Source organism: Octopus bimaculoides, chromosome 21, assembly GCF_046866305.1.
Source record: "Octopus bimaculoides isolate indiv1 chromosome 21, ASM4686630v1, whole genome shotgun sequence".
Lineage (NCBI taxonomy): Eukaryota > Metazoa > Mollusca > Cephalopoda > Octopoda > Octopodidae > Octopus > Octopus bimaculoides.
The window spans coordinates 6,290,840-6,306,991 of NC_142948.1; the positions used below are offsets into that span (position 1 = coordinate 6,290,840).

Sequence of the window (16,152 nt, forward strand, 5' to 3'; positions counted from 1 at the left end):
GCTTTCATTTACACAAGGGATTCTCAACTATTTCCTTTTACCCGTGGACCCCTTTGATTGCTATTTTGTTCTGGTGGACCCCACAAACATTCGATGTTTAAAAACTAGCTTTATAAGCACAGTCGTAGCTGTGTGGTTAGAAGCTTGGTTCCTAACCACATGGTTCCGGTTTCAGTCTCACTGCATGGCGGCACCTTGGGTAAGTGTCTTCTACAGCCTCGGCCGACCAAAGCCTTTTGAGTGAATTTGGTAGGCAGAAACTGAAAGAAGGCCGTCATATATATATATATATATATATATATATATATATATATATATATATATATATATATATATATATATATATATATATATATATATATATATATATATATATATATATATATATATATATATACGTATGTATATATTTATGTGTGCGTATCTTTGTGTCTATATTTGCCCCCCCCCCCAAATTTCCATCTTTGTTTTTTTTCTTCTTTCTGTCTTTCATATTATCATATATTCCTGGTGTAATTTTATCTATCTATCTATCTATCTATCTATCTATCTATCTATCTATCTATCTGTCTGTCTGTCTGTCTGTACGTGTGTGTGTATATGTATCTATATGTGTGCATATGTATGTATGTATGTATGGTCTTACGATATACCTCGCAGATGCCATGGAATGCATCGTCAGTATGTTTGTTGAGTCTCTGGGGATTTCGGGTCTTTCAACATTAGACCCACCCATCTCGCCCAACTGATCCAGCCAGGGTTTGTCAAGCCTGAGCTTGCATCCCAAAATCAGCAAACCACTGGTCCGCCCTTTGTATCCAACGCCACCTAGTGGATTTAGTCTGACCAACTGGATTATTTGCTCCTGAATTTACACGTAAGTAATTGTCATTCCACGGATACAGTGAGTGTGTGACAAGCCTGCACCTTTCACTTCCAGTTACAATCCACTTGATGGATAGAAAAAGTCAAAGGCTGCCTGTGCGATACGAGCCCACAACTCCTGTAGACAGGCAGCCTTCAACTTTTTATCAACCCTATATTTACAGGATATTAAAGGTGGCCAGCAAGCAGAATTGTTAGCATGGTGGGTGAAATGCTTAGCACCATTTCGTCTGTCTTTATGTTCTGAGTTCTAATTCTGCCGAGGTTCACTTTGCCTTTCATCCTTTCGAGGGTCGATAAATTAAGTACCAGTTGAGTACTGGGGTCGGTGCAATCGACTCACTCCACCCCCGAAATTGCTGGCCTTGTGCCAAACATTTTAAACCTATATTTGTGTGCTACCAAATCGGCGAGCTGGCCGAACCATTAGCACGCCGGGCAAAATGCTTAGCACCATTTTTGTCCGTTTTTACGTTCTGAGTTCAAATTCCGGCGTGGTCGACTTTGCTTTTCATCCTTTCAGAGCCGATAAAATAATTACCAATTGAGTACTGGGGTTGATGTAATCGACTTACCCCCAAATTTTGAAGCCAATATTTATGTGTTATTTACAGCTTTTTATACTTGAAGATCTATTATTCCAAAAATTCTTATGACGTCAGCAACAAATGTGTATGTTTCATTATTGTTTATTTGTGAGCGTGTATATATGCATTCTATGTGTACATGTGATTGATGTGCTTACGTTCACCTAAGCTTGTATGCTGACTGAGATATATTAATAGTTACTTGTTTAACTTCCTATGATTTAAACTATTGCGTTGTTTTAGAAAGAGAAAAGCAGAGAGACAAATGGACAACATCATGGAAGGGGCTTTAATCTTTAATCAGCTCTATCATATATTCCCGTTGACTGATCAACAACACTAACTTACTCATGTGTATGATTGATTGAGTGATTGGTTTAATAGTTTTGCCAATGGCATCATCGGCGATTGAGACAATAGCCACTCGGATTGTAGAAGTTACAAGATCGCATCCCGTCACAGGTATTGATTCGAGGCCCATGGTTCATTTGCTTAACAAACTAAGCCAAGCTTGTAATACGGGGCGAGGGAGCAGAAGGAAGTGTTTTTACTGTATTTTTGACTTTGAGAGGAAATATATTCTTTACAAACGTTCACTACCTTACAAAACCTATATCAGCTAAGCAAATAGGCTTCCCTTAATGCATTAAAAGCAATATAATATAATCTGATCGTTATTTCAGGAAATTGTCGCCGACCTCTTTGAGCATATGAAAGACAAATTTGCCTTGGATAAAATCAGCAAGACAAGATAAGGTAAATTTGCCGCTTCAATTCTCCAGAAAACAGACTCATACGCATCAATATCTATCTCTAGACAGGGCGGTGAGCTGGCAGAATCGTTAGCACGCCAGGCGAAATGCATAGCGGTATTTCGTCTGCTACGTTCTGAGTTCAAATTCCACCGAGGTCGACCTTGCCTTTCATCTTTGCGGGGTCGATTAAATAAGTACCAGTTACGCACGGGGGTCGATGTAATCGACCTAATTCCATTGTCTGTCCTTGTTTCCCCCCTCTATGTTTCGCCCCCTGTGGGTAATAAATAAATAAATGAATAAATATCTATAGACATCAGAAGGATCAGAAATGCAACAAAAATTTTAAATATCTAGCTCAAATGAAAGAAGATCAGGGGAAAATCGCACATGATATGAAATTAACGAAACTCAAATTACAAAAAAACCCAAAAAAACTTCACATAACATATTCTCTATAGCTTCTTCACGATTTTGTAGAGTGTCTCTCTTCGTGATATAATTATGCTCCATGCAATTACTGAAAGTAGTTATAACTCATTCTAACCCATTTTAGACGTCATATTTTGAAACTTGAAAAGTATCAAGTTAGACATTACTGAGGGGAAAAAATTGACCCAAAATCTAACAGAGAAAATAATATTGATTGTTAAACATACATAAAAAATCAGTTCTATATTTAAGAGATCAGGAATTATGTACATTATTTACAGTTGACGGATATTTGTCTTCATCTTGTTTGTTGTCAACCCAATGTTTCGGTTGATATACCCTCCAGCCTTCATCAAGTGTCATGGGGAAATTTCGAACCTGGGTTCTCATTCCTGAGGTATTTGTTGATGTTGATGTTATTATTATTATTATTATTATTATTCAGGTCACTGCCTGGAATCGAACTCGGAATATTGGGGTTAGCAGCCCGCGCTCTTAACCACTACGCCATATGCCCGTGGGATACAAACAAGAAAGTAATATTTCAAATGGCAGTATGGCCGTAAAAACAGTAGAAAGATTGAGCATTTTATCCTTATATGACGGGATAAGTTGTCAGCAGACAGCCATAATAGCTTTGCCTTATTATTAGGTTCATAGGCTTACATCGACAACAATTCCTGAGGCCCACGTAGAATCGGTAAAATTTATTCAAAAGGAATACGATAGGTAAAAGTACGAAGAATGAGTCATCGGCTGCGTGACGCTCGGCGGCTTTTGAAACGAAAACCCGAAGGATGCAACTAAATACAAAAAAAAAAAAAAAAATATCCAGATTTTTTATTCGCAACCGCAATTACAATTGGATCAAGGTTGAGGAAAAATTTCTTGAAAAAAAAGAGAACCTGTCACCTGACTATGTTTCAGATTCTCTCAACTTCAACAACAACAACAACAACAACAACAACTATGTTGACCCACTTATTACTCCTGAAGATGCTGCAGCTGTATAAAGTGACAGTGCAATACTTGCAGTGTAATGATTTCGGAGATATTGGGAGAAAATAACGAGAAACCAGAAGTTATTCATTTTACCCCGCTTACTGATTTTGCTCCCGGCCCTTAATACAAAAGTTTGGTAAATGGAATGCACAGAACACTCGACACTCGGGTCACTTTCGTACGTTTCAGCCGATTAAAAGCAATAACAACACACACACACACACACACACACACACACACACACACAATTGGGACCGTTACAATATTCTACATGTTCACAAATGCAATACGCAGTTCATTTAATTTATTTTGCTGCTGCTGCTACTGCTGCTCCTGATACTACTACTACTACTACTACTACTACTACTACTACTACCGCTGCCTGTTGTTGTTTTCGTCATGATTTGAATCGCGGAGGAAGCAAAACAAAGAGTGTGAAGTAAAAAATCAAGAAGACATCTTTGTTTTTGTTTACGATGAAAAGCTGCAAAGGCGGGAAAAGCCATTAACGTCTGTATTGGGCATCAAAGAATGGTGAAAATCACTGAGAATCGATATATTTTATGTTCTCTGTTATTAGATCAATCGCCCAGCTTCCTGCATTCTGTTGGTGTGTGTGTGTGTGTGTGTGTGTGTGTGTGTGTGTGTGTGTGTGTGTGTGTTTGCGTGTGTGAGTGTGTATGTGCGTGTATGACTATATGCGTGTGTGATTGTGTGAGTGTATGTGATTATGTGTGTGTGATTGTGTGTGCCTGTGTGTTCATATATGACTGCGTGTGTACGAGATTGTGTGTTTTTCATTTTACTAAAATATCAGCATTCATTTTGAGCAAAAATTTCTCCCCCACTCACTCTCCATCTCTCTCTCTCTCTCTCTCTCTCTCTCTCTCTCTCTCTCTCTCTCTCTCCATATACCTGCGTGCGCGAACATCATGCCCCTCTGGCTGAAATCAATGAAATAATACCCAAACACGTACACGCATACACGCACCCCGCCACACATTTATACTTGTTTCCGTGTGTGTAATTGTATCTGTTTATGTAGTGTGTATTGCAGCAATTTTCCAATATTTCTACAAAAACATACATCATTGAATTAGCGGATCAATTTACACGTTTAGCAGTTTAGATGCCAAGCACCTCTTGCGAGGTTTCGATATTCCAGCAAAGTAAATAACAACATAACAATAAAGATAACAAACTCAGAAAAACAACCCAACAAATACCATACAAACAAGAAAGTAATATTTCAAATGGCAGTATGGCCGTAAAAACAATAGAAAGATTGAACATTTTATCCTTATATGACGGGATAAGTTGTCAGCAGACAGCCATAATAGCTTTGCCTTATTATTAGGTTCATAGGTTTACATCGACTGCAATTCCTGAAGGCTACGTAGAATCGGTAAAATTTATTCAAAAGGAATACGATAGGTAAAAGTACGAAGAATGAGTCATCGGCTGCGTGATGCTTGGCGGCTTTTGAAACGAAAACCTGAAGGACGTAACGAAATATTTCAATTTATTTTACGCGGAACTCTACTGGTTCTGCAAGCTTAATCACCACAAATCAGTGGGTCTCAACCATTTGTTTTACCTATGGACCCCTTTAATCCCTATTTTACCCAGATAGGCCCTCATACCCATGCGATGTTTAAAAAGATCCTACTATATTTTTAAATATTATCAGGAATTGTATGAAACAATTGCGGAAGTAGATCCAGTTTATTGCATATAAATTTTAACTACATCTTGTATGGATCCCGGTTTAAGTACATCTTGTATGGACCTAGTATGGACATCTTGTATGGACCTAGTATGGACATCTTGTATGAACCACTGCTATGAATAATAGTTTTTGCTTTAAGGCAGAAGGCCAGTAATTTTGGGTGGACGGGAGTTAGTCGATACCGTCGACTTAACTTGCACTTTATATTATCGACCCCGGAGGTATGATGTAAAGTTGACAGCAGCAGGATTTGAACTCAGAACGTAAGGAGTAGAAACAAATATCCCTTTTGCTATAGGCACGAGGCCTGAAATTTTTGAGGGATGAGGGCAGGGTTGGCTAGCCGATTTAATCAACCCATTGCTCAATTGGTACTTATTTTATCGATTGCCGAAAGGATGAAAAGCAAAGTCGATCTCGGCGGAATTTGAACACAGAACACAAAGATGAACGAAATGACGCCAAGCATTTTGTTTCGTGTGCTAACGATTCGGCCAGCTCACCCTCCTTTGAATAGGAACAAATATCGCAATGTATTTTGCTCGATGTTCTATCAGTTCTGTCCATCCATCACCCTTAACTGTCCCTATAATTAGTACAAGTCCAGGAATTTGGCTTGGAGAAGGGCTTAGTGGATAACACTGACCCTAGTAATTGACTGGTACTATATTTTATCTTTTCTACTTTAGGCATAAGGTCCGAAATTTTCGGGGAGGGGGGGGCCCAGTTGATTAGATCGACCCAAGTACGCAACTGGTACTTAATTTATCGACCCCGAAGGGATGAAAGGCAAAGTCGACCTCAGCGGAATTTGAACTCAGAACGTAAAAACAGACGAAATACTCCCAAGCATTTCGCCCGGCGTGCTTACGTTTCTGCCAGCTCACCGCCTTTATTTTACCGACCTCAAAAAGATGAAAGACAAAGATGGCCTTGGCGGGATTCGAACTCAGAACGCAACGAACCGAAACAAATGCTGCGAGGAACTGTGTCCGATGCTGGGTCCCGAATACGTCGGGGACAGTTGAAAAGGCGAATTACACGAGGAAACAAAGAATAGGAGACACCAAGGGACCTATATGGGATGGGAATTTAAAACTGTGATGTTAAAGGTTATAAGTAATGACTGTTTTACACTTCGGTTAGATCTTGGGTTTAATTTAGAATTAAATTGTATTATGTTCGGTAAAAAACTCTACATCCCACCACCACACAACCACATACGCACACACAAATATTCACACACACTCATACGAACACAAACAAATATACACATACGGATTAACACGCACATACATGCATACATGCACACATGCACAGATGCTCACAAGCAGTCACATACAACCGACATCCTCTACGCGTAAAACACACACAAAGGGTAACGGGGGACCCTCGGCATAACCGTTTGAACAGACAGAAATAGCAGCCAAGTCAGCCAGAAACCACACCGATCGTTTTAATGAAGGAGCCATTGGACAACGTAAGTCTCTTGGCATGCAAAAAGAAAAAAAAGGGGTTGACGATCACACCTGGAAAGACCTTTTTCATAGGTAGGCTAGATCAGTATTTATCTGGAACCGAAAAACAATACTAACAGCAAAAACACATACATACACATATACAGTCACACACACACACTTGCACAGATACACAAGCAGCAACACATCTATAAACACAGACACATACACACAAACGTATATAAATATCAAATTGCAAGGGTTTGCTTACTTGTCCCTTCATAGGATGAACGTTGACCGGGGCTTTGAAAGCCCGCCGTGTAGGCTCCCGCTTCGCCTCCTCAGGCAAGACTTTGTTCTGATGTGAACGAAAGACAGACATATTGGCGGAAATTTTTTTTTTCAAATTTTTCAAATGTTTTTCCTTCGTATCTTGAACGACCTTTGTCTCAAAATTTCTCCTGATTTATTTTTCCGTTACCGTTTGGCTTGTATCTGTCTCTTTTACAATTATATATAAATAAATATATATTTATATATCTAGTTCATATATGATTTGTGTTTGTATCATAGCACAGCGAGAACGATGTTCGCACCACTGATGTGACGAAGAAATGATGGCTGATTATTTGTGTTTAGGTTGGAGAATGTTTACTACAACAATGCATATGTGCATGTATGTATGTATATGAGTGTGTATATGCCTACGTATACCTACGTATTCACGGATTTGTTTCCGCTTGAGTGCATGTATTTATATGTACATGTGCGATACGTCTCTCTTTCTCTCCCAATATATATGTATTTACATATATGTGTATGGAAACGTGTTTGTCGAAGAACGGTATGTTTCCGACGAAAGAAGAAAGTGAGAGAAGGTGGAGGAAGAAATGGGAGGAGTCTGTAATCACGCACGCTCAAACATGTTGATCATCGATTCGTCTTTCTATCAACAGAAAATAAAATCAATAACTACCAAAGTACACATCCCTCTTCTCGTCTGTCCATCCAGACCAAAAGCCAAGACTTCCGTTGCAAAACTCTTCTGTCTTTGACTGCTGTCATTCGGTAAGAACGAACGGGGTAGAGACCTCATTCAGAGAAGAATGGAAGTGCGATGGTAGTAGACTAAGAAAGAACGATATAATGGTCTTGTAGTTGGTTCCAGTAGCTGTGTCTCGTGTCATATCTATGTATCTATAGTTTCTTCTCGATCTCCATACCTCGGTATAGATTTCTATACACACACACGCATTCGCGTGCACGTGTCAAATCCCGTTCGTGGTTATTTTTCGTCTCTCATTCTTTCGGGGATCGACAAAAATAAAGACCCACAAATCGACTTACCCACCCACCCACACTTAAAAAAATTTCTGACATTGGGACTCCTGTCAGAAATTTTGACCACCATGGACATCGCCACCACCAGCCGTCTCTGCTTCCCGCTCACCTCCATTCAGAGCATCATCATACCCTTATACTCATTTGAAAATTACTTGAAGGATTAAGTTTTTAATATACGAATAAATAAATAAATAAATAGATAATACAGGTCTATAGTTTCTTCTCGGTTTCTATACCCAGGTTCGAAATTTCCCCAAGACACCTGACGAAGGCTGGAGGGTATATCAGCCGAAACGTTGTGTTAACAACAAACAAGATGAGGACAAATATCCGTCAAATGTAAATAATATAAATAAATAGATGATTGCATAAAACATATAACAGAAAAGTTACTATTTGGTGATAAATTATTGTTATTTCATCCGTCTTTACGTTCTGAATTCAAATTCTGCCATGGTCGACATTGCTTTCATCCTTTCGGGGTCGATAAAATAAAGTACCGGGTCGATATAATCGATTAGTCCCCCTCCCACAAATTTCAGGCCTTGCGCCTTTACTAGAAAGGATTATTGTTAAGGCAGCGAGATAGCAGAATCGTTAGCACGGCAGACAAAATCCTTAACGACATTTCGTCTGTCTTTATATTCTGAGTTCAACACTTAAGGATTCTCAACGTGACACAGGATGTGACAAGGCTGACCCTTTGCATTACAGGTACTACTCAGTTCTGCTAGCTGAGTGAACTGGAACAAGGTGAAATTAAGTGCGTTGCTCAAGGACAAAGTGTACCTCTGAGAATAGCCGAATACGCTAACCACTCAGCCACGCGCCTTCGCTAAAGCAGTTGATGAAGCGAATGTTATTTGGATTCAATTTCTACAATTGATAAAATCAATAAAGCACGAGCGCTCAGAGAGCGCAAACCTCCGCCAAGGCAACACCAATGTCTCTCAACGATTAGCCGGAGGTGTTTTTAAAATGAGAATATCTGAAATAAACTCGGCTGCTCTCACAAACGAGAATATTAAAAAGGAACCTGACCGCTCTCAAAAATTAAGTAACAAAAACTGGAAAAAAAAATCCAGAATCCTTGTCCGATACCGGATCGATCCCAAAATCTAATCAGTTCGTGCCAATCATGAAGCCAAACATTCCTGAAAGTTTCATTCGAATCCATCCAGCGGTTCTTGAGATATCTTGTCCACGGACAAACAAACATACAAACACGACTGAAATAACACCTCCACCATCGCTGAGGCGGAAGTAAAAAGTTAAAACAGAAGGATTCGGAGTAGAAATTGAAATATAAACTTCGGTGATAAATCGTGCAATGATATAAATACACACACACACACACACACACACACACACACTGTCTCTCTCTCTCTGTTTCTCTCAATGTGTTCTCTACAGTGAAAATAATGTCATCTTGAGACTAGGCGAAGCTGGTACTCCGAGTGTACACGTAAACCAAAGGGGAACAGGATTGACCGAGCTGAAGGGAATCTGAGGCAGCGGAAAACTCCCCGCATCAGCTGAAATGTCTGTCAAGATACATAAGCCATAAACTAATCTTATCTTTCCCTTCTTTCAGGCATTCAGGGTCACTGATCGATATGAAGGGTCGATATGAACAAATCGATCCCAGTATTTATTGGTTTTGTTTTTTAGTCTGGTACTTATTCTATCAGCCTGTTTTGCCGAACTGCTAAGTTACCGGGACATGAACAAACTAAAACCGGTTGCCAAGCGGTGATGGTGCACAAACACAAGCACAAGTAGACACATGCATTGGCGCGCGTGGGTGTGTGTGTATGGGTGTGTGTGAGTATGTATGTATGTGTGTGTGTGTGTGTGTGTGTGTGTGTGTGTGTGTTTGTGTGCGTGTGTGTCTGTAAGTAGGAATGCATGTATGTATGAGTGTGCCCACACGTCTATAATACAATGTTGAGTTCATCGCTCCACTTCAAAAGTGTGGTTCATCTTTCTTTAAGAGGCTTTTTTTATTTGACAATTGCCTTTTGTTCTTCCCTTCAACACGGAAAAATAGAAGCAACGAATAAAATACGAATAAAATATAATAAAAAGAAGACAAAAAAAAAACAGGAAGAGTTACAAATAAATAAATATATAAAGCGGAAATATATAGCTGGACAGATTATATTTTAAGCTCAAAGAGGCCTATCCCATGAGGTAAAACAATATACACACCTATATACACACATGCGTGTGTGCGTGTGTCCGTGTACGTGAGCGTGTGTGTGCGTGTGTGTGTGTGCACGTATGCCTGTATGTGAGTGTGTACATGTGTGTGCATGAGTGGATATATGTGTGTATGTGTGTGTGTGTGTGTGTGTGTGTGTGTGTGTGTCTACACGTCTGAATGTGTACGTGCGCAAGTGTGTATGTACGTGAGCATGTGTGTGTGTGTGTACAAATGGGGAAAAAAAGGTACTCATGATTACCATTGCACAGAAATGTTTGCATGCAAATGCATGCATGTATACATACATAGACATTAAGACCCGCAAAAGATTCGGACATCAACTGGAAACCTCCACAGATAGTGATTAAGGCGGCGAGCTGGCAGAAACGTTAGCACACCGGGCGAAATGCTTAACGGTATTTCGTCTGCCGTTACGTTCTGAGTTCAAATTCCTCCGAGGTCGACTTTGCCTTTCATCCTTTCGGGGTCGATAAATTAAGTACCAGTTATGCACTGGGGTCGATGTAATCGACTTAAACCCTTTGTCTGTCCTTGTTTGTCCCCTCTATGTTTAGCCCCTTGTGGGTAATAAAGAAATAAGATAGTGACATCGACAACCCAACAAGAGATGAAAGAGGTAGAGGCTTGAGGTGAATGCAGACAACCTTCGAATGTGACAGAGACTCTCTCAGACAGTATTTCCTAACTGGAGTAAAAACAAATTCATTAACTTAGTGCTGAAAGTGAAGAGAACAATATTCTGGGGCACCGCCCTGGAGGATTGTAGTCGAACGAATCGAATTTTAAAGCCTGGAACTTATTCTATTTGCTAAATTACGGGGACATAAACAAACCAACACCAGTTAGCAAGCAGTGGTGGTGGACGAACGCACACATACATACATACATACATACACAAACGACGGGGCTTCTTTCGGTTTCCGTCTCACAAAATCTACTCACAAGGCTTTGGACCAGTCGGGGCCCATAAAAGACGACACTTTCCCAAACTGGCACGCAATGGGTCTGAACCTAGAAACACATGGTTGGGAAGCAAACATTTTACCACACAGCCACCCATGCGCTTACGCATAAGTGATTTGGTATTCCCTCTGTTACGTATTATGATACTAATTAGCAGTAGTTTATTACAAGTGGAGTATGTCTCGGACATTTACCTATATTAATGATATCTCAAAAGATAAAATCTGTTTTTTTTTTCTTACCCTCAACTACTTTGACTAATTTTTATGTAATTTATTTATATTTTTAAAGTTAGTTTACGCAGTTGCTTTTGTAAGTTGTCATCAATCATCACTCATCATTCATCATTACCGTCAATAACAGCAACATCTGCTGCCGAGCGGCTAGAAAGTACACACACACACACACACACACACTCTCTCTCTCTCTCTCATACACAAATACATACGCGCGCGTGCACACACACACACACACACACACACACACACACACACACAAACGCACGCGCACACACACATGTGCATATGCACACACAAGCACATGATTCAGGAGACCAAAATACGTGCCTGGATATGTGGAATTCTAACAACCAAATCCTTTCTGTAGAATGTGCATATGTTAAAGTCACCACCATAAAAGAGGCTAGACAAAAGTGATCTCATGTCCTGATGATGAGTCAGAGATAGCCACGCAATAACGATAACAATGAACTTAGTAAAGTTACTGTCTCAAAGAAACTGTATCCGTGCGTCCAGCAGTTAAACGGTTTGTTCTTTTATCCTTTTGACTGCGGCCATGCTGGAGTACCGTCTTAAAGGGTGTCAGTCGAACAAATCAACCCCAGGACTTATTCTTTGTAAACCTAGGACTCATTCTATCGATTACTTTTGCCGAACCGCTGTGTTACGGGGCGCATAAACACATCAGCATTGGTTGTCAAGTAACGGAGGAGCGGAACACAGACACACATACAAATATATATATATATATATATATATATATATATATATATATATATATATATATATATATATATATATATATATACTAGCTTAAAAACCGCTCAATAGGGCCGCTTTTAAAGGGCTCTTCATTGTGCCTTGGGCCCAACACTGACACTTCATGCATTGAGTACATATTGAATTTTATTAAACTTGACCAATATTTTTCAATCAATGAACAGTTTTCATCAAAACAATGATATAATTTGTTGACTTGGAACTTATTGCAAAGCTGCATGATAAACACCAATTCTTTGTCTTCCCATTCGGGGGACAGTACAATTTATTTTTCTGTCTAACTCCTTTCTTTCTTTCTCTCTCTCTCTTGTTTTCAGCCATCACCATCACCAGTACCACCACCATCGCCACCACAACTGCCATACACACACCATTCAGGCTTCTGACGCCACCACCGTTAACACTTTTGTCTTCGCCGCCTTCTCCTCCACTACCATCATCAGCACCATTCACATCACTTACTATCACCGTCATTCCTGACCGCCTCGGCTACCACCACCACCACCACCACCACCACCACCGTCATCACCATAGCCTCCTCCTCTATCACAACTACAGCTCATACTATTATCATCACACCATTACCATCACAACCGTCAATCTACTTCCGCCCTCACCATCTCTATGCCTATTATTACTCTCACCCCAACAAGAGGAATAGTAGAAGTGTCATTGAATAGTGAGAGCGGGAGTCAAAGTATGACACACTGACACACAGAAATTCGTTTAGGCATTTATATATATATATATATATATATATATATATATACGACGGGCTCACAAGGGTTTTGTCAACCTGAAGCTATAGTAGAAGACACTTGCCCAAGGTTCCACGGAGTGGGACTGAACTCGGAACCATGTGGTTGGGAAGCAAGCTTTTTACCACACATCCACGCTTTTTCTAGCAAGTTTGTTCATTTCACTAGCAGTTGACTCTTTCTTGAGCATTCTGCCTATCTTCCTCTGACTCGTATACAAGACAGTGGGAACTGAATTTATCTAAAATGCTTACCTCATTGAAATACCGGAAATCGTCTTCGGTTCTGGTTTCGAATTTGTTGGACGATGTCTTCACGTCTTTGCCGACTTGGGTATTGTAAGACTCGTTCCCAGATTTAAACTCTACCCGACTTCCAGTAGTCACTAATCCTTTCGCGCCGCCCTGTGTCAATGTTCTGCATTGATTTGTGGTCCGAGATCCTGTATTGTACGACATGGCTTGGTCATTTTTTTTGAATTGGGAGCCTTTTGGAAAGAAACAAGTAGAAGAATAAGCGAAGCTAATTCACTTTATTTTTAATCGTTCATGTAGAAAGTACATGAGTTTAACCGTTTTAATTCTCTAACAGAAAGCTAGTGACCAATTTTGGACCCTAACATAGACCGAGGACCTTAAATTTGGTAGATATAAACAGAACTCAACTGCAGAAGCCAATATTTCTTTGTCTGTAAATCAACATAGATTTATTAAGTTAACTTAAAGATTCCCGGACTAACATTTCACTGAGGAGTCTAAAAAAGACGAAACACAACATCAGCCGCTGTACTTACCAATGAAAATCATGTGTGATATATCTGTGATATATAACTGTGATATATCATGTGTGATATATCTGTAGCATGGAGTTTTGTCGCGGTTTCAAAGCGACGGAAGTATTTTGACAAATTAAATTTAAATGTTGAAGTGAATCTAACGGTTTTTGTGTTTTTAAATGGCTTATAAACACCTTCCACGCTGCAATTGTATATGTATATATATATATATATATATGTGTGTGTGTGTGTGTGTGTGTGTGTGTGTGTGTGTGTGTGTGTGTGTGTGTGTGTGTGCGTGTGTGTGTGTGCTTGTGTCTGTGTTTGTTTCCCCCAACATCGCTTGACAACCGATGCTGGTGTGTTTACGTCCTCGTAACTTAGCGGTTCAGCAAAAGAGATCGATAGAATAAGTACTAGGCTTACAAAGAATAAGTCCTGGAGTCGATTTGTTCGACTAAAGGCGGTGCTCCAGCATGGCCGCAGTCAAATGACTGAAACAAGTAAAAAAATAAAATAATATCACACACACACACACACACACACACACACACACACACACACAAACCTATACATTATACACACATACGAATACACTCACATATGTATGTATATATATATATATATATATATATATATATATATATATATATATATATATATATATATATATATATATATATATATATATATATATTCATGTATGCATGTATGTGTATATGTATATGTTTATGTGTGTGTCTATGTGTGTGTATATGCGTGCGTGGGTGCTTGTATGTGTGCTTGTGTGCGTGCGCGTGCATGCCTACGTACGTACGTGCGCGCGCGAGTGTGTGTCTGCGTGCGTGCGCGTACGTCTCTATGCTTACCCAGTACGGTATCAGCACTGTCTTCTTGAAAAGTTTGCTTCTGGACGAGTTTCCCATCGGAAAAAGTCTGCACAGTTCGAGAAGAAGTGGAATATGTTTTGGTAACAATGGATTGTTTTTGACCGGCAGGAGTTGAAGTGTCATCTCTCTCTGGGAAAGACATCATGAATGGTATTCCTGGGAAATTAACTGGAAAAGTGAGAAAAATTGAATAATAATAATAATAATAATAATAATAATAATAATAATAATAATAATAATAATAATAATAAACACATGGAGAGCAGATGAACTAAATAGCTTAGACAGAAAGACAAGGAAGTTGCTGACTAGATATGGGACACTCCACCCAAAACGTGACACAGACAGACTGTATGTACCAAGATAAAGAGGAGGAAGAGGACTGATCGGATGTGAACTCAGCATTAGAGCAGAAGAAAACAACATAGCATGGTATGTAAAAAATGCCACAGAACCACTATTATTGGAAGTAAGAAGGTCCGGCTTGTGTAGGATGGAAGATTGCAAAAATAAAGCACTGTAGAAGCACTTGAGAATGAATGAAACTGAAAATAGGTGGATAAAGAAAAGAATGCATGGACGATTTCATAGGGATGCTGAAGATAAGACAGAGAAAAAAGATGGCTATGGATGACTAAAAGTGATTTAAAACCGGAGCAAACATTAAGAACCAATTACATCAAATACAGAATAGACAACACATCAGAAAGTGATAAGTGCAGAATTTGTGGACAAAGTGGTGAAACCGTATGGCATATTACCAGTCAATGTACGCCACTAGCCCAGAAAGAATATAAGAGACGTCATGACAATATAGCAAGGATTGTCCATTCGACCCCTGATCTTTTCGTTAACTTTCCATAAAGGCATTCCTTTGTCATATGTTGCAGCCATTCGTAGCATCCTTGTGTAGCAGCCATTTAGTCCGTCAGTGTCCATGTTTCTGTTGCCATCTTTTATTTTGAGCTCAGATCGAGGGTTTGGACAAAGTCCCATTTCCTGTGGGACAGAGAAAAGGAGCTGAAGTTTCAGAAATGACAGATTGACTGAGGGATGCGGGTGGGGGATTACCCTTCGTACATCCACTCTCCCTCTCTCTCTCTCCGACAAAGAGACATTTCTAAAACGTCTGATTCCTCTTCTGAGGATTCTTCTCAGAAACCTCTCAGTATATTTTTTACAGGCACAGACCACCATCACAATCATCTCCATAGCAACCGTTACCAAAACCAAGACGACCCCGCCCCCTCCACCGCCGCCGCCGCCGCCACCACCACCACCACCACCACCACCACCACCACCACCACCACCACCACCACTACCACCACC

General features: G+C 39.8%; 1 protein-coding gene across 5 annotated transcripts in view; it reads right to left on the reverse strand.

Moving 5' to 3' along the window:
- Positions 1-16,152, reverse strand: part of LOC106884502 (uncharacterized) — a 100,346-nt gene that overhangs the window by 61,982 nt on the left and 22,212 nt on the right. For all 5 annotated transcript variants that reach the window (XM_052975572.2, XM_052975574.2, XM_052975575.2 and 2 more), the window contains exons 2-3: positions 14,803-14,991; positions 13,413-13,645 (exon numbers count right to left, since the gene is read on the reverse strand). In XM_052975572.2, coding sequence (XP_052831532.2) covers positions 13,413-13,645; positions 14,803-14,991 — 422 coding nt within the window. The remainder of the gene's footprint in view (positions 1-13,412; positions 13,646-14,802; positions 14,992-16,152) is intronic.